Below are 21,956 nucleotides of genomic sequence, written 5' to 3' on the forward strand. Positions count from 1 at the left end.
TTAAAAATGCTCATTTCATCCGTGGCCTGATACACACACACACACACACACACCCTCCCCAACATGCCATTTTACCCTTACAGGCACACAGACGTTCATGGTTTGCTCTTCTCTGTTGTAGGCATCACAGAGTCCAACAAGGTGAAGGCCGACTGAGTTCTGTGGGCCGCTGCTGGAAATATCACACCGTGCCCTTGCCAGACTGCGAAAGGCACAATTGATCCAGGATACTCAGAACAATAATCCTATAATAATATAAATACGCTGTGGGAACCGAATCTTTTTTTTTTTTTTTTCCTCTCTTTTTGGGCTTTCCTTCCGAAAGCGGCGGACTGTAGAATCACAACACGGATCCCTGCATCCTGCGGCTGGCGCATTATCTGATACTGGATCCCCGAGTTTGCATATTATTTGGTGACCTTGTGTGTAAATGCACGAGCGTCCGAGGCTTCGAACTCTGCAGGAGAGGCGCGGCACGTGCATCAGCCCGGAACAGCCAGAAGGAACCGTTGCATGTTCTCCGAGACGCTTTCTTCTCGTGGGTTTTATTAAAACCGAAGGAGAATTTGTGTACGAGGGAGTGATTTTTTTATTTTTCCCCCCCATTAAAACCCGACGATTGAAGTCTTGACTGTAGTCTGTTCTTCCAAATAAAAGGTGTTAAAAGGTGCCTGAACCTCGACCCGTTTCGATTACGGAGGAAAATGGCCGCCTTCGCGATTTAACGTTCGTCCCTTGGTTTCTCTGGCCTCTTCGCCCCCGCCGTCTCAGACCTTCTTCTGGCCCAAACATAACAATTCCTTTGTGCTGCGCTGGACACGCTCGTAATGAGAAACACACGTTCCGGGCCTGCCGGCGGGGGGAAGAGGGCGGTCGGCTCCACGGGGAACAACAGGAACCTGTTGTTTGTTGGCGCAGTCTTGCGTTTGGGCGGCTCCAGAACGCCGGGGCCGCATTTTAAAAATAGCGTAGGGTCCATTCGCGGAATTAAAATGATTTCAGTATTTAGCTTTGGACCGAAAAGTGAAAAGTGAAGTGCACAGTCATATGTGTGCGTGGAATATTCAGTATACAGAAAATAAAAACAGCTTAAAACACATGTATGATTTAAAAGTCTTAATTGAATATGAATCATTAAACCCTTAAGAATCATTTAATCGTTTATGTAATATGTTCTGAATACTTGTAGTGCCGGGTTGTGTATAAAGGTGTCCTATTAATTATTTTTTTCTTTTATATCGGCCCTAATACCGTATCTGAAGTCCCTTTCCGAAACTTTGATCCAGTCCCACAATGAGATTTCCCAGGATGCGAGGTTCCGGCGTTTGTAGCTTTAAATGCTAATGAGGCGGAGAGAGGCGGGACCAGGAGGAGAGCGGCCAATAGAAGTTGAGCGGGCATTCGTGGAGATGACGCCATCAACACCATCAGCCAGCCACATTGTTTGGTACAGAAGTCGTGTCAAGTCGTTTTTCCAGAAAAAAAATTTAAATCAGAAACGGGAGGTAACCTTTCCCCTTATGACATCATAAGGGAACAAATTCCAGATGTGACCGTCTGAACTGCCGATCTCTAAACGGCAAAGCAGAGTGGGCAAAGCTGTATCGGACATACAGGCCCTGTACATCAGGCGGTACCCACACTTTTCATGCTTGCACGTTAAAATGAACCATGTGTCGAGATGTCGCACATGCGTGTTGAACCGCTGGTGATTGAGGGTTCGTAAACATGGAGCAGTGGTAACCTAGCGGTTGAGGAAGGGGCCCCGTAATCAGAAGGTTGCCGGTTCGAATCCCGAGCCGCCAAGGTGCCACTGAGGTGCCACTGAGCAAAGCACCGTCCCCACACACTGCTCCCCGGGCGCCTGTCATGGTGATGGTTAAATACAGAGGACTGTGGATGACAATGACAATCACTTCACTTTAACATGCCTCATGATCTACCCACCCTTCGCTGGGCGATCGCATCGTTGTACGTTAGGTCACTTGGATCATCTGACAACGTGCTACCTTATATGACATGGGCTGTGCTCACCAGAAAAACCTTCTCCATGGGAATTTCTTCAGACAGATTGATGGCCATCCCTCCATACTGATTGTGTTTCCTGCCAGCTCACACTGCACTACCAGCGGTGGCCTGGCGGTTGAGGAAGCGGAATCGTGATCAGAAGGTTGCCGGTTCAAATCCCAAGGTGAGGTGCCACTGAGGTCCCCTTGATGAAGGTACTGTCCCCACACACTGCTCCCCGGGCGCCTGTCATGGCCGCCCACTGCTCACCAAGGGTGAAGGTTAAATACAGAGGACACGTGTCACAGTGTGCTGCGCGTCACAAAAACAACGACTTTGGAACATCTCTCGCACTTTCTGTGTCCTCGTCTTAGTTTAATATGCCAGTGGTGCATCACTGGAAGCCTCTTCCGTTGCTCGAGCGAGAACTGCGAAGCGGCGCCGCCATTAGCTGGCTGCTAAAAACGGTGCTGTCGGTGTGAAGGAAGATATTAGCACATCTTATATTCAAAAGCGATCTGCCAAAGCGCGCGAGTCGCACTCCGCCCCCCGTCCTCCGGCGCTCCGTCCCCTCCCGATAACCCGACAGGCGTTTCTTCTCGGCCTCCTCGCGCCCCTGAACCCGAGTCGGGGGGTTCAGCTGACAGATCCGTCCGCGGGAAGGGCATACGCAGGCCTGTCAGCGCCGCGACGAGGGAACAACGCCTCGTAGTCATCTCATTAACGCGCCCGCTCCCCCACGCGGAGGTGGCAAAGCCAACGTGCTTCCAAGGTTCCGCCTGCATGCATTAGCATGCTAATCAGAGAGGGCGCGGCGGGCCTCCTGCCCGCCAGGAACGTCCCCTCCGTCCAAACACAAGCGGACAAGTGGAACGGTGCGGAGGGAAGCCTGCAGGACTTGCGAGAAGGAAACCGTGTCCCAGCAGGGGACAGGAAGCTGCGCCTGTCCGCCATGTTTTTTAGCATGAAGACCAGAAGACCCAGGTTCAAACCCCATTTACTACCATCGTGTCCCTGAGCAGGACTCTTAACCCTGAGTGTCTCCAGGGGGGGACTGTCCCTGTAACTACTGATTCTGGATAAGGGCGTCTGGTAAATGCTGTAAATGTAAATGAGGCGCTGGTGGCTTTGGGACGGGTGTGTGTGCACCGTAGCGTCCCAGGAAGTGTTGCCAGATCCTACATGGATACAGCAGCTTAAAACTGTCATATTTTGAGAAAAATTTCGCCGTTGCTTCAATAACACAATAAATTACCATAGACTGCGCATATTATGGTGCATAATGCAACGTGACCGGCCCGTTTTTCCCACTCTTTCTCCCACTCGTTTCTCCAAGCCTGATGGCGACGCCGCTCTTCGCGTCTTCCGTAGCTGCAACTCTGAAACACAAATCTATACCCCAGTAACATGGCCATAAAATGAAGGGGTAAAGTTGGCGCACATTATGGGATTTTGGGGGATTATCGATCGTGCAGGGGGTAAGATTATGGTACAGGTACGTTCAATACCGTACGTCCGGCAACACTGTGCCTTTACTATAACGGATGTGTGTAGCCCGTGGTGTTCGACTCTTTCTAGGCACTCCATGTACACCTGACATGTCGTCTTTACGTGTTTTAAGAGGTGAAAAAGCCCCATTTAGGTGGTGGATGTTGGAGGTGTAATTAACATGGCCAGAGGGCCAAGAGGACTCGTGTTAGAAAAAAGGGGACGTCTCAATGGTTCACAGGCCCTGGGGGAAGACATGAAAAGTGCAGACTTTGGTTTAAAAAGTCCAATTTTATTTTTAAAAAGAAGTGAGTCGAGAAAAAAAAAAAAAAAAAAAAAAAAAAAAAAGACATCTCTCTTCCCACGTATCCCACATTAAGCCATCATGGGCCTGACGGAGGCGTAATGATGGGCTTTCGGGGGAAGTTTCCCCTCAGGGTCTGGCTAAACACCTGCGTCGGCCATGAGGGTGAGATCACACACACGGTACACACAGCTCACGCCCGGGTCATACGAGGACACGAGGAACGAGCAGCTGCAGGAGGAGCCAGGAACAGCTCGTCCGTGCCCACTCCTGCCTGGACGTTGGGAAGCCGCTGCTCTCCACCGAGACGTAGAAGTCAAATTTACAACCTACAAGAGGAATATTTGCTGTGCACAGGCCCATATGGAAGAAATGGTCGTCTATAATCCACCTCTGGCTGAGTTGCTGGGTAAACAGCGCCCCCTGCCGGCCAGGGCGAAGTGTTACTCATTCCTCGTTTTTGGTTTAGGTGCTGTAAAAAAAGAAATGAAGGCAATTAAAGGACAATTTAAATAAGAACCTTACTGTTTAAACAGCGTCTATATATTTACCATTTGGGTTCTCTTGCTTGTAAAATGTTTTCAGCATTTCCACCGCCTCATCTGCTCTGTGGCCGGAGATGTACTGCAAAGTATAAAGTCAATTCTTTATTTTTATTTTTTTTTTATGGTCACAGCCACAGTGAAAATGAAGTTATTTTTTCAATGTGATACACAGCACAGCACACGGTGACACGGTAAAAAGTGTCCTCTGTATTTAGATGTCTTTTTGTGCAGATGTCGATTGTACATTGTGTAGATAAATATATAAACATATGTATTTTTTACTTTCTGCCGTTACAAATGCAATTTCCCACTTGTGGGACTAATAAAGGTTTATCCTATTCTAACCATCACCCTTTGTGAGCCGTGGGCACCATGACAGGCGCCTGGGGAGCAGTGTGTGGAGACCTCCATCAAGGGGACTTCAGTGGCACCTTGGCGGATCGGGATTCAAACCTTCCTTAACCGCTAGGCCACCACTGCCCCAATCGGTCACCACTGCCTGTTTAATGCCGAGCTCTGCGATGACATTCTTAAAATGTGTAGGATGACTCCCAATTTACCTGAAATGACGTGCCGGTGTGCGGCAAGTCATCAGACGCAACGTCGAGGACCGAGCCACAACCACCGAAGCGCTCGTTCCTGCAGCCATACACGACCAGGGGGATGTCTGACCCACCGTCAAGGTATTCGGCCAGCCGCCCCATGACCCCCGGTTAGCTCCCAGACCAGCCAGTGTCAAAGCTTAACCCGCCTTTAAACCGCAATGTGGTTGTACAGAAGTGTGTGGGAGGATACTCAGCAAGCGCAGCGCTGCGGCGCACATGATGCACGGCTCCACCGTCACATAGAGAACCGTCCGGGCACAAACCGCCTTCGGGTCCTGCTGTCTGGCACGGCACCATTCCAGCACCTCATCCAACGCCACAATCTCAGCATGCCGAGTGGCCTGGAATCCACCAAAACATGTGTTATTACAGCACTGTGAGCATCCAGTCACACATCCTGTATACACACACACACACACATTATATATATATATATATATATATATATATATATATATATATATATATATATTTTTTTTTTTTTTTTTTTTTTTTTTTTTTTTTACACACACAGTACAGGCCAAAAGTTTGGACACCTGGTAGATTCTCACCACTGGCATCAAAACTATGAATGAACACATGTGGAGTTCTGTACTTAACAAAAAGTGGAGACCTGACCTCCACAGTCACCGGACCTGAACCCAATCCAGATGGTTTGGGGTGAGCTGGACCAACAAGTGCTAAACACCTCTGGGAACTCCTTCAAGACTGTTGGAGAAGCATTTCAGGTGACGACCTCTTGAAGCTCATCGAGAGAATGCCAAGAGTGTGCAAAGCAGTAATCAGAGCAAAGAAACTAGAATATAAACATGTTTTCACTTATTTCACCTTTTTTTGTTAAGTACAGAACTCCACATGTGTTCATTCATAGTTTTGATGCCTTCAGTGAGAATCTACCAACGTAAATGGTCATGAAGATAAAGAAAACACGTTGAATGAGAAGGTGTCCAAACTTTTGGCCCGTACTGTATATATATATCTATATTTTTTGACATGTCTGTGAACTGGGTGATTGAAATCTCCCACTATATTCACATAAAAAACACATAAAATAGCTCACGTTTTTGGTCTCGTTAACTTCATTTCTCCCTTTGCCCAGAACCTCCTTTTCGTACACCATGAGACAGCCGACCGGCACTTCACCATTCTCCAGCGCATCTTTAGCCTTGCAAACACATGCGGTTACTGCTCATCCGTAACTGCACAGTTTATTGCACAGTTTGTTGCACAGTTTACTTCACCATGCCAAACGCTTCTGCCATCCAGCTCTGGATCTCCTCGGAGGAAGGGTGAGCGAATTCGTTCTTCGTGAGATCACTGCCCGACGACGGCGAGCCCATCACGGCAAGCGAGTCAAAAACTCCCATTCACGCACAACATCTGCATCGCTTTCGGGACTTTAGCACGTTGTGGACAGGGGACGACAAAGGTTGTGGGACGAGACAGGCGTCAAGTGTCGAGCACAGAGAAACGTTGCCAGATCCGCTTAATCTAAGTAATCCAAACGTAACATTTTAGAATTGCGTTTAAATATTAGCCCATGATTCATTTAAACATCTAGTTTTACAGTACTGGCAGTGATCAAATGAAGTCAGCACAATTCGCTGCCTGCATTTGTTTCGTATTTTCCGTCGGCGTCCTCGTTCGCGATCTGGCAACACGGATCACCGAGCGATCGTTCCGGCGAACGTTAACCCGACGGCGTGTAGCTGTGTAGCGGCGACCATGTGAAGCGCCGCGGGACCTGCGCTCCGTATCCGCGCCGTCGCTCGCCAGTTGCCCGCGACAGTGTTCAGCATGCTGTCCTCCACGTGGAACTTCCTCAAGCGCCACCGGAGGAAGTTCATCTTCGCCGGCGTGTTCGTCGGGGGTGGGTAGTCGGTTAGCTGCCCGGCTAACGATGCTAACGTCAAGAGTGGCTCAAAAAAAGGGCACAGTTGCCGGATAACCGCGGGTTTTTCAAGCGATGCAATAACCACCACGGTTACCCGATGTCCGGAGTCCGGCTGTTTAAAGCCGACGTCGTTAGCTGTCACGTCTTCGGGAAAAGTTGTTCCTTCCCTCCCCCCCTCCTCCTGTAACGTCCGATCTTCCCAGGTGTGTACCTGCTCGGGAAATACGCGCAGAGGAAGATCCAGGAGCTCCAGGAACGAGAGGCGGCGGAGTACATCGCTCAGGCCCGACGCCAGTACCACTTCGAGAGCAACCAGAGGACGTGCAACATGACAGGTGCCCGAAACCCAGCAAAAAAACACGATTCGTTTACAACCAAAGTTCGGAAACGACCACACGTCCGTCGTTCGTTTAAACAGCTTATGCGTCATAATGTTCTTTTTTTTGGTTTGTTTTCCATGAAAACAGCCTGCGTCCTTGTTAGTGATGGGAATCCCGGCTCTTTTAGGAGAGCCGGCTCTTATAGCTCGGCTCACTTAAAAGAACCGACTCTTTCGGCTCGCATGTGGCTCTTATTTTATTTTAAAAATGAAATTAAATTATACGTGCAGTGAATTACTTACCTACAAAGCTTACATTATATACAATTTGTATTAATCATGTACCTTATAACATGGTAAAGAATAAGAATAACACATTTTTAATAAACCACCTGAATTTGAGAAAAAGATCCAATATTTTAACATGTGCTGATTGGGTTATTTGTAGAGCCTGTTCGATATGAGATTTTAACCTTGCACGCTCTACGCTCACCTGTAACTGAAATGTGGTTTGCAAGGGGATCTTTTCCACACTTTTTTTTTTTCTACATCATCGTCAGAATTCTGGCATTTAAGGGCGTTTCAGTATGTCTGTATGCACATTTCCCTTTTTATTGCTTTATCAAGTGGCGCTTCATGCGGACCTTTGCTCTCTGTTTTTGGCCCGCAGTGCTGTCCATGCTTCCTACCCTCAGGGAAGCCATCGTCCTGCGCCTGAACTCAGAAAGCCTCACTGCGTTGCTGAAAAGCAAGTAAGATTGCACCGAAAAGGAAAATGTATTTGGAAGGTTGTTTTAATGCAAAAAAAAATCTATTCTGTTTTTCAAAGGCCTGCTAATAAGATCGAGATCTGGGAGGACCTCAAGATCATCAGTAAGTCATTTATAAATGGTTGCCAGGTTTTAGTCAGGGTTTTTTTTGTTTTTTTTTGTAGATTTAAATGTCATGTGCAAACCATTTTTTTTGTATTCACACAGATGTATTCTGCCCACTGACACTTGTGCTGAAAGTTAAGATAAGATGATCCTTTATTAGTCCCGCAAGTGGGAAATATACATAGTCACAGCAGAAAGTACAACATAAGAGCAGCAAAAAAATAAATTGCATAGAGTATATGGCGAATATATAATATAAAAAGTTCAATATACAAATAAATAGTCTGGAAACAACATTCAAAAATATATTTTTATGTATATACGGCTATTACTCTCCGCATTAAAAGTATCAGTATATACATAAAATATATTTGTATACATAGAAAATAAGTAAGCGTACATATGTACAGAGTGGTTATACACACATATTTCTTATAAGAAAATATAAATGGTGTATTGGATGTGTGTGTCTGACAGCGGTTTGCAGGAAAGACCTGAATCTGGTCATCGTGGTGCCGCAGCCTGCCACTGAAGGAGCTGCTCAGTGCTGTCAGGGTCTCCTGAATTGGGTGGGAGATGTTGCCTACGTAAATACTAAGTTGAATTAAATAAAAAAACAATCTGGAAACTCAAATCTGAACATACATCTCAGCTGGTTTAATGGAGGAAAAGGAATCAGCTTGTGATTACCGGAGTCTACGGTTGGGCCTCCTTTCCTGGCCTTCAGAGACGATCATCTGTGCTCTAGTGATGTAAAAAAGTTTTCTACCTTTTCTACCGCCGCGTGTCGTTTCCTTCACGCAGGTTTCACCAGAAGCGTCGTGGCCGTGTACAGCACCTGCATGCTGGTGGTCTTGCTCCGCGTTCAGCTCAATATCATCGGCGGATACTTGTACCTGGACAGCTCAGTCGGCAAGAACGGAACCGTGAGTCCCGTCTGGCCCGGTTCGGGGCCCTTGCCCGTGTCGCTGCGGCTGCGTCCCGGCTTCACTTGTGCCTCTTTGCTTCACCAGACCCCCTTGGCCTCACCTGATGTCCAGCAGCAGTATCTGTCGAGTATTCAGCACCTTCTCGGAGACGGTACAGGCCTACATTTACATTCAGCGCCTTACGGTCAGTAGTGACAGGGACTTTCTTAGCTTCTAGGGTAATACAGGGTTCATACGGTCCTAAAAAATGGAATACGATGAAAACAGTACATAGTTCTCGTAAGGCTGCACGAGAAACGTTTTTTCAACGTTTACAACTAATACGATTAAAACTACCGCAGGTCTGTAGTATCTTTGCGGGCTTTACATAGTGAACCACGTCACATAGTGCAGCGTGTGCTGCTTCCATATTCCAGAGCTTTCTCTCCTTTAAAACGTAAATTACAGCTGACGATCTACGTTAAACGATAGTTTAACAATTTTCCTGGTAAATTTGCCTTTTTGTGATATAATTTTTTTTCTTTACATTTTAACATAAATGTCAGAGAACATATGATGTGATCGGAGTGTAGGGTTGTAGTAGCCTAGTGGGTAACACACTCGCCTATGAACCAGTAGACCCAGGTTCAAACCCCACTCACTACCATCGTGTCCCTGAGCAGGACACTTAACCCTGAGTGTCTCCGGGGGGGGACTGTCCCTGTAACTACTGACTGTAAGTCGCTCTGATAAATGCTGTAAATGTATACTGAAGTCTGCCCCTCTGTGTCGCGTTAGGGCTGTGCGAGCTGATAACCGTGGTGAAGAGGGCCGTGCAGGACGTGCTCGGCGGGTGAGTCCGACGGCCCTCGCGTCCCCTCCGATGCGCGCGGCGGCTGCTAATGCTGACGTCTAGTGCCGTTTCGTCCCCAGGGTGTCCCTGAAGCAGGTCCTGTCCCTGCAGGACCTGGAGGAGGAGCTGAGCGAGGTCAGGCGGCGGGTGGAGCAGGGCCACAAGGCCCTGTCGTGGTACATGATGCCTGACGAGGAGAACGCGCTGGCTGCTCAGGTGACCATTTCATACTACACGCCTGAAATCTAGAAATAAACTTTTTACAGGGTTCTGTCATCAAGTCCGGACGAATCGGCTCATTTGTGGGTCTTGCATTTTTTTACATTTTAGAACAAAACTGAAGACACGTGAAGTTATGTAATAAACAAAAATAAACAAATGAGGCAAAAAGTTGATTATTATGTGTCACATACACAGTCATACACGGTATGATATGCAGTGAAATGCTTTTAGCGACTGCTACTGACCATAGTATTTCAAATATTGCAAGTATACAAAGAACCAATTTGCAAATATTGCAAACATAACCAAATATTACACTTTTATGTCTTTAACATAAAACACGTGTAACAGGTAGGGTGAAGGTATGCAAAGGAGTGAAGTCAAAGAAAAAAGATTTAAGAGTAAGATTTTGTGCAAAAAGTCCAGAGTGATTGAAAGTGCTGGAGTGTATTATGGAGTTCTGTGTAGGGTTGATGGATGTAGCTCTATGTAGTGTCTTCTCTTGTCTTGTCTCCACCACCTCAAATTGGACAACAGGGACGTTTTTCAAACATTCACGGCTTTGTATGATGACAGTAGTGAACAAAGCAACAGATTCATCAACATAGTTCACTTCCTCCTCATACAACAAACATTTAAATATGCTTCTTGTACTGGAAATGGCTACGTCTTTGTCTCCAGAACCGCCACAGAGTAGTGGCGTCCAGACTTTTGACTGGTATTTGGTGTATGTGTGTCTATATGTAATGTGAAATTCATAGCTTATAAAATGTTATTGATCGACAGCCCCAATATGTATCGTACTTTGTGTTTTCTGACATTTGACATTGCTTCTCCTCCGCAGGCTTGTGGTCTGACAGAACATGACGTCACCACGATCAAGTTGCTGAATGAAACCAGGGACATGCTGGAAAGGTTGGTGCAATATATGCTTTCAGTCCGTGTCGCCTGTGCGTCACCAGCACGTGCAGTTCCAGGGCCCGTCGTGGGTGGCGCTGTGTCTCGCGATGTAAACCGCTTCCTCCGAGCCACGCTGCTGCTGACCGGGGGTCGCCGTAGTGAACTCGGGCGTTCTGTTCTCTTCCAGCCCGGACTTCAGCACCGTGCTCGACACGTGCCTGAGCCGCGCCTTCAGCCGTTTCCTCGACAACGTGGCGGAGTTTTTCAGAGCGCCGGAGGGGGACTCGGGCCCTTCAGACACACCCGGGAGGTCAGGAACCTTTTTTTTTTTTTTTTTTTTTTTTATGTAGCAGGTTTATTTTAATTGGCAAGTTTGACTCAATCCGCCACGAATCACCATGATCATCATTATTCTGCGCGGGTTCATCTTAAAACTTCAGTTGATGGGAAATGCCAGAGCATTTCCCACCTTTACGCTAAAACAAGATTCGGCAAAAAAAATAAATAAATCATCAGCATTTAATCATTACGATTTAATCATTACGATTGCGTATTCGAAGCCGTGTACACGTCATCAAGCCTGTCACTTTCAACATGCGTTTCTGTGTTCCTCTTTTTTTTTTTTTTTTTTTTTTTTTTTTTTTTTAAACCTTTAGCCCTTTTGAGATCTTGTATTATTTCACTTTGCTATGCAGTTTAGTTTATGGTTTATTTTAGTTAATGATCATTGTCCATTTTAATGACTTTACCTCCTCCAGTCTCTCTCACGTCAGCCTCCCACTGGCCAAAATCATTCCCATCGTCAACGGACAGATCCACTCAATATGCAGTGAGATCCCAAGTCACTTTGTCCAGGTAATAATTTTATTTATTTTTTTTACCTCTTTTGAACAGCCATTACCTATCTTTATATCCGTATTATAACGTATTAATATGTATAAAACAATTTGGCCTAAACCTTTAATCACAGCAGTAGTTGTAGGAATATAGGGTGAAAGATGACTTTGGAATGGATCTGTTGTAATATTAATCGTGTTAAATAGAGGTGTGAACCTTCACTGGCCTCGCAATTCGATTTGATTGCAGTTATCATCTTGTCTACATTGCGTCACGTCGTATGTGAGTGAGCGGCGCTGTTCGCACATCAGGACGACCCGCGGACGCTAACGGCACAACCTTTTTAAAACCAGCGCCAGAAAATCACCAAGCAACGGCGCTGCATGGACGCAGAATCATATTCAGTGTTATGTCGCAATGAAAGACTGTGGAATATGAGAAGTCAGATTGAGTGCGGCCTCCGTTTTTGTTGCATGAATCACCTAGTAGACAAAAGTTTAGGGCCATTTAGAAATCTAGTTTTTTTCCCGCAAGGGTTTGAATATAGAAATGTGCAGTGAGTGTAGTAGTGAATAGTAGAGGTGGCATCTGAACCATTACGAACGTTTAATCAGCGCTACTGAAATGATTTTCTATAAATGAATGAAGCTTTTAAAGTGACAGACTTGGGTTCATGATCCCAAGTTCGACAACTATGCAGATCCATCATTAGCAAATATTTCAAGCAACCAGAAGCATTTACTACATTGACAACATCTGGATCGTTTTAGTGAAATTGAAGTGATTTGTCATTGTGATGCACTGCAGCACAGCACACGGTGCACACAGTGAAACGTGTCCTCTGCATTTAACCATCACCCTTGGTGAGCAGTGTGTGGGGACGGTGCTTTGCTGCGTGGCACCTTGGCGGATCGGGATTCGAACCGGCAACCTTCTCGCTTCCTTAACCGCTCCGCCCCCACTGCCCCAAGAAAGAGGTCTGTTTCTGGTTTCGGTCTCGAGCAGAGGACCCTAGGCATGTTAGGCGAACGTGATGACCACTACGCCGCGGAAACGTGAGACAGAGGACCGTTTCGATCCATCAACCTCTGGGTTATGGGCCCAGCACGCTTCCGCTGCGCCACTGCTGCTCATCACCCTAGATGGGACTCGAACCCTCAATCCCTGCCTTAGAAGGCCAGTGCCTTATCCATTAGGCCACTCGGGCGTTTTAATGCACCGAACAGGTATTTTCTATCATAAAGGAATGCTGTGTGTGTGTGTGTGTGTGTGTGTGTGTGTGTGTGTGTGTGTGTGTGTAGGTTCAGTTATTCCAGTTTACTAGACATGAAATAATAAATGTAATGTTTCCGCTGTACGCGAGACCGTCCCCCATCATCAGCCCTTCCTTTTGTGTTTCAGGACCTCCTGATGGTCGAGCAAGTGAAGGACTTTGCAGCCAACGTCTACGAGACGTTCAGCAGCCCACAGGAACTTCAGAAATAAGCGCCGGCGCGTGTCTTCACGTCAAACGGCGCATTTTTTGTGTTAATGGAGGGGGGGGTTGAAGGCCTTCATCCCGGGAAAATCCGGCGCGGAATGTTCTTCGTCTGAAGAGCCCAGAGCCACCGACGAATGTTGATTGGGTGGCGCGGGGTGGAGCCACCCACCCCCTCCCCAGACTGGCCATTTAACCAAGAGACCTGGTAGACGATGCGATGCCTGCAAAAAAACGGCACGGAAAAGAGCGCCGTGCGCCCAGCCGTGTACTCTGTTCGTTCCGGAAATATTCCATCCAGGGGGAGCTGTTCATGCTCCACACAGATCTTCCCGGTTTTCCCATTTCCCCCCGCTCATTTTGGGGAACAAACGCTTTCTGGCTGGTTTTGTCTCGGTTCTGTTAATTTTGTACGGTGACGTCATGAATGGCCATGTAATGACATAATATTTCCTGCACAATCTGTAAATGACACGCTGCTGTTGCCACTTTAATAATAAAGAAAGTGACTGTGACCGAACTCTGGACGGCGGAGTGTCCTTTATTGTCCAGTAGGGGGCAGCGCCCGGTTTTCCGGCGACCTGTCCTTTGTCCTGGGTCGTGGCCGGTGTCCCCTGCACCAGGCTGTGATATGCGGAGCCACAAACACACTTAAAGTGAAGTGATTGTCACATGTGATACACAGCACACGGTGCACACAGTGAAATTTGTCCTCTACATTTATCCCATCACCCTGAGTGAGCAGTGGGCGGCCATGACAGGCACCCGGGGAGCAGCGTGTGGGGACGGTGCTTTGCTCAGTGACACGTCAGTGGCACCTTGGCGGATCGGGATTCGAACCGGCAACCTTCTGACCTTCTGATTACGGGGCCGCTTCCTTAACCGCTAGGCCACCGCTGCCCCTTTTTACACCGTAGGGGGCAGAATAATGATCGCATGAGACGTTTCGCAGCTGCGGCGTAGCAACCGCGTTTTTTGAGGCCGCCGGAAGTCGGTGGCATTAAATAGACGTTCCCAGAACCGCAGCAGGTTCCACCAAAGTTGTGCAGAAGCTGCCAGGAAATGTCTGGAATGTTAACGTCTTCTGTTGCATAAAAAGCCTGACGAACAGCGCAGGCGTGTCAGGCCTGTCAGTCTGACGCTGATTGATGGCTACCACAGAACGCTGTGCTGTTCCCCCGCAGTGAAGGATTCTGCCCAATGCACAGGCAAGTGCAGTCGTTTGAAGTGAAAGTGACATAATTGTGATACACAGCAGCACAGCACACGGTGAAACGTGTCCTCTGTATTTAACCGGCGCCCGGGGAGCAGTGAGCGGGGGCCGGTTCGAATCCCGATCCGCCAAGGTGCCACTGAGGTCCCCTTGATGAAGGTACCGTCCCCACTGCTCACCAAGGATGATGGTTAAATGCAGAGGACAAATTTCACTGTGTACACCGTGTGCTGTGCCGCTGTGTGACAATCACTTCACTTTATCACTTTATGGAGGTATTTCTTCCATTGTATTCAGCACTGAGCAAAATGCTAACCAGCGAAGACTTCCTAGTCATCGTTATGAGAGTCAGAGCTCTCAATGCGCCGCCATCGCCAGAACACAACACACTTCCAGCCTCGTGCTCCGGGTTTTTTGCACATTCTTGCACATTTTGCACACGTTTGTCCTGTTTGAAATATCCAACATGTCCACTTACAAGCATCCTACATGTTGTCCTGTTCGACCTGTTCATTGTACAGAAAAGTTCTACTTTTCTCCTATAGAGATAACATGTACAGTATTTAAGCTTTAGTTACATTTCCAGCATTTACCAGACGCCCTTATCCAGAGCGACTTACAGTCAGTAGTTACAGGGACAGTCCCCCCCTGGAGACACTCAGGGTTAAGTGTCCTGCTCAGGGACACAATGGTAGTAAGTGGGGTTTGAACCTGGGTCTTCTGGTTCATAGGCGAGTGTGTTACCCACCAGGCTACTAATACAGTATAGTATAGTATAGTGTGTGTGTGTGTGTGTGTGTGTGTGTGTGTGTGTGTGTGTGTGTGTGTGTGTGTGTGTGTGTGTGTGTGTGTGTGTGTGTGTGTGTGTGTGTGTGTGTGTGTGTGTATTTTTTTGTTCTTTTATGATTGCTCTGTGTAAAACATTATTGTGTGTACTGTTGTACTGCCAAAGAAGCGATCTTGAATCGTGAATTATTTGCACAGTTCAGCTGATTTCAAATCTGCTCATCTGACGCTTGCAAGGATGTAAATTGCGTTTGACATCGAGGCCAAATTTCTGTGTTTATTTACAGACAACGGTTCTATTTCAAAAATGTACAATTTGGTCTTTTTTTTGCCATTTTAACATTTTTTTTTTATATAATGTTCATTTAAATATGTCGCGTGATGAGCTCGGCGTCGCACAGCGTGACATGAGGAGCGCCGAGTTGTCGCCGCCGTCGTTCCGGGAAACGGGAAGCCCCGCCCCCCCGCGGCCGTGACGTCGGGTCACGCGCGCCCGTGATTCTGTCCCGTGACCTTTCACCGAAACTGCGCAGCCGCGGGAAACTCTCGCCGACTGTTCATGCGGCGTGACGTCACCTGCCGTCCGCGGCGTGACTCCGCACAATCGGACCCGCGTCCCGCAGGCCACGTTCTGTTCTGGCTTTTGTTTTCGTTCATTTTTCATTCGTTTTTAATAAACAGTTAACCGAGAACACGCTATAATTCAACTTTTTATTATTATTAAATCCCATACAGTAACAGTGGTAGTAGCCTAGTGGGGTAACACACTCGCCTGTGAACCAGAAGACCCAGGTTCGAATCCCACTTACTACCATCGTGTCCCTGAGCAAGACACTTAACCCTAAATTGCTCCAGGGAGACTGTCCCTGTAACTACTGATTGTAAGTCGCTCTGGATAAGGGCGTCTGATAAATGCTGTAAATGTAAATGTATTAATATCATTATATAAGAAATAAGTGCAGATGCTGGATATCAGCTTCCATCCAGGAAGAATAAAACTGAGCATGTTGATTCCCAAAAATTCTAACGTAAAGTGGAATATTCTGTCTTCATGGAGAGAGAGAGTTATTATTACAGTATGAGATTATGAGCTGGAATATGAACGCGTGTGTGAATGTAAATAGTGGTGACGTGATGGTGACTCGGCTGAGTCGGGCGGCCGTGACTCATCCTGGTGACAAGGGTCCACACGTGATGATCGGAGAAGAAAGTGGGGGAATGATGTGTGACTAATCCCTGCTAACAAGTGGCAGTGGCTGATCGGCCCTCACTGTTATTTTGCGGACACGTGGGGTCGAAGGTCAAGCCTCCCCCCCCCCGGCTCCGGGACTGGGCCGCGGCGCCCCTTCGGGGAGCTTCATTAAGTATTTATCCCGGGCCGGGATGATGCACGCTGCAGTCACGCCACGCAGCGCCGGGGTGAGGTCACTCCTCCCGACGCTGCGGATTGGCCTGCGGCCGCCGGGCAGCGGTGTCAGTTTTATATCGCCTCATGCGGGCAGTCACATGACCAGGCTGATAGTAAAGCGCTCTGTGCCGATACTGGGAAGCTGATGGGAAGATTCGTTCTAAATTACAACAATCACACAAACATTAATAATAGTGTCAGATAACGGATTGATTTACCTAAAAAATAAAGGAAAAAAATCCCTTTTTTCGTGAAACAATGACATGATGTGTGTAGCCTAGTGGGTAACACACTCGCCTATGAACCAGAAGACCCAGGTTCAAATCCCACTTACTACGATCGTGTCCCTGAGCAGGACACTTAACCCTGAGTGTCTCCAGGGGGGGACTGTCCCTGTAACTAAGTCGCTCTGGATAAGGGGGCATCTGATTAATGCCATAAATGTAAATGTAGAAAGAGACTCTGAGCAGCGGTACAATCTCGTTCTCTGTCTGTAGGCAGGAGATCAGTCAGTTCTTCCATCTCCACACATCAGCATCTACATCGCCGACACTGTCGCTTTCTCGTCTCCCTTCCTGAACAGTGTCCAAGTTATGGGGTTTATGGGGTTCGGCACTTCCAAAGCCAAACACAAAGTGTGGTGTCAAAACTTTATGAACAAAACTTTTTCTTGTTCTAACACGCATGGCTGAGCGGCAGTGGTGGTCTAGCAGTGAAGGAAGCGGCCCCGTAACCAGAAGGTTGCCGGTTCGAGTCCCGATCCGCCAAGGTGCCACTGAGCAAAGCACCGTCCCCACACACTGCTCCCCGGGCGCCTGTCATGGCCGCCCACTGCTCACTCGCCTATGAACTAGGAGACCCAGGTTCAAATCCCACTTACCTCCATTGTGTCCCTGAGCAAGACACTTAACCCTAAGTTGCTCCAGGGGAGACTGTCCCCTGGACCTACTGATTGTAAGTCGCTCTGGATAAGGGCGTCTGATAAATGCTGCAAATGTAAATGTAAATGGTTAAATGCAGAGGACAAATTTCACTATGTGCACTGTGTGCTGTGCTGCAGTGTCTCACAATGACAATCGCTTCACTTTCACTTCACTGTACCTGTAGAGGGTATATGGAATAGGGACTTAAAGACGATGAAATAAGTTTGGATTCAGTATAGTGAGACTTGACCTACAATTAATTTATTTCAAATTTATGCCCAGGATGTATTTAACTTCCAGGAAACAGCATGCCAGGAACATGATCTCGTCCACAAATTGTGTCCTGGGATGTATTGGGAATGCCCCAGTGTGTCTGCTTCTTGGAGACAAATCTTTACTTTTGCTTAACGATATCTCCAGTTTAGAATTTTCCCTACAGCAGAGGCGGATACTCTGGTCTGGTCTCACCGCAGCCTAGAAAATGTTCTAGCCCTGAGACGGCCACCACCTCACCACCTTGTCCTGGATGGAGTTATGATGGAAAGATCTGGGCCCGAATACATGGTGCCAGCCAATAAAACCTGATGTGCATGGGATGCAGCTTAACTTTTAAGTTAAAGGTTTCATGACACACATTCTTTTTGCTTTTACATCGGTCTTGTTGGTACCCTAATATCGTATCTGAAGTCTCTTTCCGAAATTCAGCCATGGTGCAAACGCACCGTTTCCGGGTCTGTAGCTTTAAATGCTAATGAGCAGGAGGGAGGCGGGACCAGGCGGAGAGCGGCCTACATAAGTTGAAATGACGTCATCAACACCATCCACCAACCACAATGTTTGGCGCAGACAGGAAGTCATGTCACCTTTGCCCTTATGATGTCACAAGGGGACAAATTCCAGACGGTGACGCAGAACGACCAAACGACTCTTTACACCGATCGCCATTTCTAGCCACTGCAGGACCACAGACAGGCTCGGGGACCTCGTATTAATCTTAAATCATCTCACAAAATCACATTTTCATAATAGGAGACCTATAAAATAAATGTGCAGTTTTTGTAAGTAGTTTTTGGTTTCTTAAGCTCCACATATCATTGAAGATAAGATTTGTATTATCATTATTTCCTTCTGTATGGAATTCTGTATTGTGTTTTCAGTTGTTCATACTTAATCAAAAAGAAAGCCTGGGGGAAATGGGGTCAGAGGTCATCCGGTGCCCGTCACCATGACAACAGCCGGGTAAACACGTCCACTTCATCCACGCTTCCTTATTCGCACCATTCACGTTGTTTTCGTGCATGAAAAGTACCAAAAAGTACCAGCAGCATTCCTGGTGATTTCGCCCTTTTAGGTTCCCGTAAAGAGAAACCGAAGGTCCCTTCGTTTCCGGTCGCGACACTTTCATTCTTGTCGCAGTTTTACTGGAATGCGCTGAATCACTCCGCGTCGAAAGTGAAAATTGATCAGGAGAGGAACACAAATTAAAACAGAACTCATCCCGCCTTTCCCGAGCGCGCAGAGAGAGGACGGGTCGCGCGCTTCCCGGAAAGAGGTGACGTCACGCTTCCCGGCGAGCGTGAAGAAGGCGCATGCGCGCCACGCTTCCAGAATGAACTGTTATTATACTAGAATCTACTGTAACACACACACACACACACACCTGATTATGGAAGATTTTAACCACAAATTATCAAACGGTAATACGCCTGGCTCCACAACACACAGTTTTAGACGTTGTGGGTCCAAAAGTAGAGATAAAAGGGCCATAAATAGAGCAGAATCATGGCAAAAAGGCAGAGTGGCAGATTTTTCCAAACCTTTCCCAAACGCCTGGCGAACTGATTATGCCCCGAACACGAACTTCTACTGTACATGGCAGTCGACGTTCGCCTTTAGTCAAAGGGGAAAGGAGAAGCCGGGCCTCGCTCAGCCGAAGCCCAACTGGGAGACTCAAACGGATGTAGCAACCCTACGGTGCAGGGACACGACAGGACATTTCGACACCTGTGACATGGACGTATGGCTCACGTGTACTTTTTTTACAGGTAGAATTCTTTTTTTTTTCAATTCATCTGCTGTGTACTACTATGAATACATTTCAAAAACTATTACATAAAAAGTTCCAAATTGTGGAGTGAAATGTTCCATTTTCATTGACATCGCAGACTTTTTTTTGTCATTACTGTCACTACATGATACGACTAGAGAGAAACAAGCTCCATGTTATCGTGGTGCAGTTTCACTGTTGGTATAACCTCTTTATTATTGACTATTACGCCAGCATGACGAGGCATCCATACGGAAAAGCCGGAGTGTGTGTGTGTGTGTGTGTGTGTGTGTGTGTGTGGGTGGGGCAACAATGACTGCATTGGAGGAAAGGTCACCAGACGTTTGGAAGTTTCCAGAAAAGTTAAGGATCGGTGTCAATCAATCAATCAATCAATCAATAATAAGTGTCCCTTATTATTGAATAATGATGGCTGGTAATGATTTATATTTGACGCGGTGATGCGCGGGGATTCCGCGACGCGCAGGTCAGCCCCTTCATTCGCTCATCGGCCCGAAACGTTCCCGTTATGGAGGCGCGCCGCGCGGCGTTGCGGGATTGCGTCACCGCCCCGGGTATAAATAGGATGACGTCACGTCGTGGCCACGCCCACCCCCGACCCTGCCCGAGAGCCGCGGAGCTATAAAAAGAGGTGATGCAACGCGGCGGCGAGAGCTGAAACTTTAGAGAAGAGGAGAGGAGAGGAGGAAGAAGGGAAGAGGAGGAAGGTGAGCACTTTTCCCGCGGCAGAAAGAAGGAACCTGTCACGTGTCCCCGGCGGGAGTTCCTGACGGTCCGGAACTTTTTTCCCCTCCCGCAGCGCTCTGCCATGATGCTCCAGCACCTGGTGCCCTGCCTGTCCCCGCCGGGCTCGCTGACGCTGGACGACTTCGCCGACTTCGCCGGACTCGCCGCCGGCCCCGCCGCCAAGGAGGAGCTGCGCCAGGCCATCCAGCACAAGCGACGCGGCGACATGAGCGGCGACACCGCCAGGCAGGTCAGATGTCGCGACAGTGGTCAGCAGAACATGTCATTTAACCCAGAAGCAGGAAACAGGCTGTTATTAAACGTTATTAACGTTATTAAAACCGAAAGTCAGCGTCATGTTGTTCTGTAATAACAGATATTTGGCACGTGACACTTGTGACATCAGATATCAGCTGTGGATCGTAATAATTTTGTGGTTCTACAGAAGAGATGTATTTTACATTTACGGCATTTGCCAGACGCCCTGGTATCAGCAGTTACAGGGACAGTCCCCCTGGGGACACTGTCCTATTAAGTGTCCTGTTAAGTGTCCTGCTCAGGCACATGATGGTAGTAAGTGGGGTTCGAACCTGAGTCTTCTGGTTCTTAGGCGAGTGTGTTACCCACTAGGCTACTACCATCCTTACAGTCAGTAGTTACAGGGACAGTCCCCCGTGGAGACACTCAGGGTTAAGTGTCCTGCTCAGGGACACGATGGTAGTAAGTGGGGTTTGAACCTGAGTCTTCTTGTTCGTAGTTACTGGGACAGTCCCCCGTGGAGACACTCAGGGTTAAGTGTCCTGCTCAGGGACACAATGGTAGTAAGTGGGGTTTGAACCCAGGTCTTCTGGTTCACAGGCGAGTGTGTTACCCACTAGGCTACTACCATCCTTACAGTCAGTAGTTACAGGGACAGTCCCCCGTGGAGACACTCAGGGTTAAGTGTCCTGCTCAGGGACACGATGGTAGTAAGTGGGGTTTGAACCCTGGTCTTCTGGTTAGTAGGCGAGTGTGTTACCCACTAGGCTACTACCACCCTTACAGTCAGTAGTTACAGGGACAGTCCCCCGTGGAGACACTCAGGGTTAAGTGTCCTGCTCAGGGACACGATGGTAGTAAGTGGGGTTTGAACCCTGGTCTTCTGGTTAGTAGGCTACTACCACCCTGTGTATGTATGGCAGTAACGTTCCGGTATTCCACAGTTCACCCCGGAGGAAAGTGAGAGGAAGAGGCGGCGGCGGGAGAGGAACAAGATCGCGGCGGCCAAGTGTCGGAATAAGAAGAAGGAGAAAACCGACGGCCTGCAGAAGGTAAGGACCCGGTCAGGTGAGCGGAGAGACGGAGCAGGCCAGGTCCTAACGGGTCCCCGCTTTCCCCCCCGAAAGGAGTCGGAGAAGCTGGAGTCCATAAACGCCGAGCTGAAGGCCCAGATCGAGGAGCTGAAGAACCAGAAGCAGCAGCTGGTCTACATGCTCAACCTCCACCGGCCCACCTGCATCGTCCGGGCGCAGAACGGCCAGACGCCCGAGGACGAGAGGAACCTCTTCATCCAGCAGATCCGGGAGAGCGCCCTGCAGGAGCTGGGCCTGGGCCTGCCG

General features: G+C 48.0%; 4 protein-coding genes across 8 annotated transcripts in view; 3 read left to right on the forward strand and 1 right to left on the reverse strand.

Annotated features, from left to right (window-relative positions):
• Positions 1–631, forward strand: part of LOC114803089 (androgen-induced gene 1 protein-like) — a 39,303-nt gene extending 38,672 nt beyond the window's left edge. For all 3 annotated transcript variants that reach the window (XM_029002394.1, XM_029002396.1, XM_029002395.1), the window contains one exon: positions 122–631. In XM_029002394.1, the coding sequence (XP_028858227.1) occupies positions 122–156 (35 nt within the window). In that variant the 3' untranslated portion in view covers positions 157–631. The remainder of the gene's footprint in view (positions 1–121) is intronic.
• A 3,230-nt stretch (positions 632–3,861) lies between these two features.
• On the reverse strand, positions 3,862–6,448 carry LOC114803091 (tRNA-specific adenosine deaminase 2-like). The gene is made up of 6 exons (XM_029002397.1): positions 6,191–6,448; positions 6,010–6,114; positions 5,140–5,290; positions 4,905–5,011; positions 4,351–4,423; positions 3,862–4,271 (listed from the first exon to the last, which is right to left on the reverse strand). The coding sequence occupies exons 1-6, from the start codon at positions 6,314–6,316 to the stop codon at positions 4,243–4,245; spliced, it is 591 nt and encodes a 196-aa protein (XP_028858230.1). The 5' UTR covers positions 6,317–6,448; the 3' UTR covers positions 3,862–4,242.
• A 172-nt stretch (positions 6,449–6,620) lies between these two features.
• Positions 6,621–13,754, forward strand: LOC114803088 (peroxisomal biogenesis factor 3-like). Of its 2 annotated transcripts, none has more exons than XM_029002393.1 (12): positions 6,621–6,819; positions 7,047–7,178; positions 7,833–7,914; positions 7,992–8,035; positions 8,842–8,963; positions 9,051–9,117; positions 9,744–9,798; positions 9,879–10,014; positions 10,865–10,935; positions 11,108–11,230; positions 11,679–11,775; positions 12,007–13,754. In XM_029002393.1, the coding sequence occupies exons 1-12, from the start codon at positions 6,747–6,749 to the stop codon at positions 12,085–12,087; spliced, it is 1,083 nt and encodes a 360-aa protein (XP_028858226.1). In that variant the 5' UTR covers positions 6,621–6,746; the 3' UTR covers positions 12,088–13,754. The 2 variants fall into 2 exon arrangements, with proteins under 2 accessions (XP_028858226.1, XP_028858225.1); XM_029002392.1 differs by having other exon boundaries at positions 13,159–13,754.
• Positions 13,755–20,255: 6,501 nt separating this feature from the next.
• The window catches only part of LOC114763491 (cyclic AMP-dependent transcription factor ATF-3-like), a 2,203-nt gene continuing 502 nt past the window's right edge, over positions 20,256–21,956 (forward strand). Inside the window, exons 1-4 of one of the 2 annotated variants that reach the window (XM_028953228.1) lie at positions 20,256–20,339; positions 20,432–20,608; positions 21,561–21,668; positions 21,744–21,956. The exon at positions 21,744–21,956 is cut by the window's right edge and continues 502 nt beyond it. In XM_028953228.1, the coding sequence (XP_028809061.1) occupies positions 20,441–20,608; positions 21,561–21,668; positions 21,744–21,956 (489 nt within the window). In that variant the 5' untranslated portion in view covers positions 20,256–20,339; positions 20,432–20,440. Of the gene's footprint in view, positions 20,340–20,431; positions 20,609–21,560 lie in introns of both variants that reach the window. The other variant, XM_028953227.1, reaches the window with a different exon arrangement.

Source organism: Denticeps clupeoides, chromosome 14 (assembly GCF_900700375.1).
Source record: "Denticeps clupeoides chromosome 14, fDenClu1.1, whole genome shotgun sequence".
In the NCBI taxonomy this organism is placed as follows: domain Eukaryota; kingdom Metazoa; phylum Chordata; class Actinopteri; order Clupeiformes; family Denticipitidae; genus Denticeps; species Denticeps clupeoides.

What these genes read in the sequence shown, in the direction of transcription:
- LOC114803091 (XM_029002397.1), bottom strand. Translation starts at nt 6,316, where the DNA reads ATGGGAGTTTTTGACTCGCTTGCCGTGATGGGCTCGCCGTCGTCGGGC. An exon ending in CGCAGCGCTGCGCTTGCTGA is followed by an intron (nt 5,012 to 5,139) that starts GTATCCTCCCAC and finishes ACGGTGGGTCAG; the next exon opens with ACATCCCCCTGGTCGTGTAT. An exon ending in CAAGCAAGAGAACCCAAATG is followed by an intron (nt 4,272 to 4,350) that starts GTAAATATATAG and finishes CTTTTTTTACAG; the next exon opens with CACCTAAACCAAAAACGAGG.
- LOC114803088 (XM_029002392.1), top strand. Translation starts at nt 6,747, where the DNA reads ATGCTGTCCTCCACGTGGAACTTCCTCAAGCGCCACCGGAGGAAGTTC. An exon ending in GAGGACGTGCAACATGACAG is followed by an intron (nt 7,179 to 7,832) that starts GTGCCCGAAACC and finishes TTTGGCCCGCAG; the next exon opens with TGCTGTCCATGCTTCCTACC. An exon ending in ACTGCGTTGCTGAAAAGCAA is followed by an intron (nt 7,915 to 7,991) that starts GTAAGATTGCAC and finishes TGTTTTTCAAAG; the next exon opens with GCCTGCTAATAAGATCGAGA.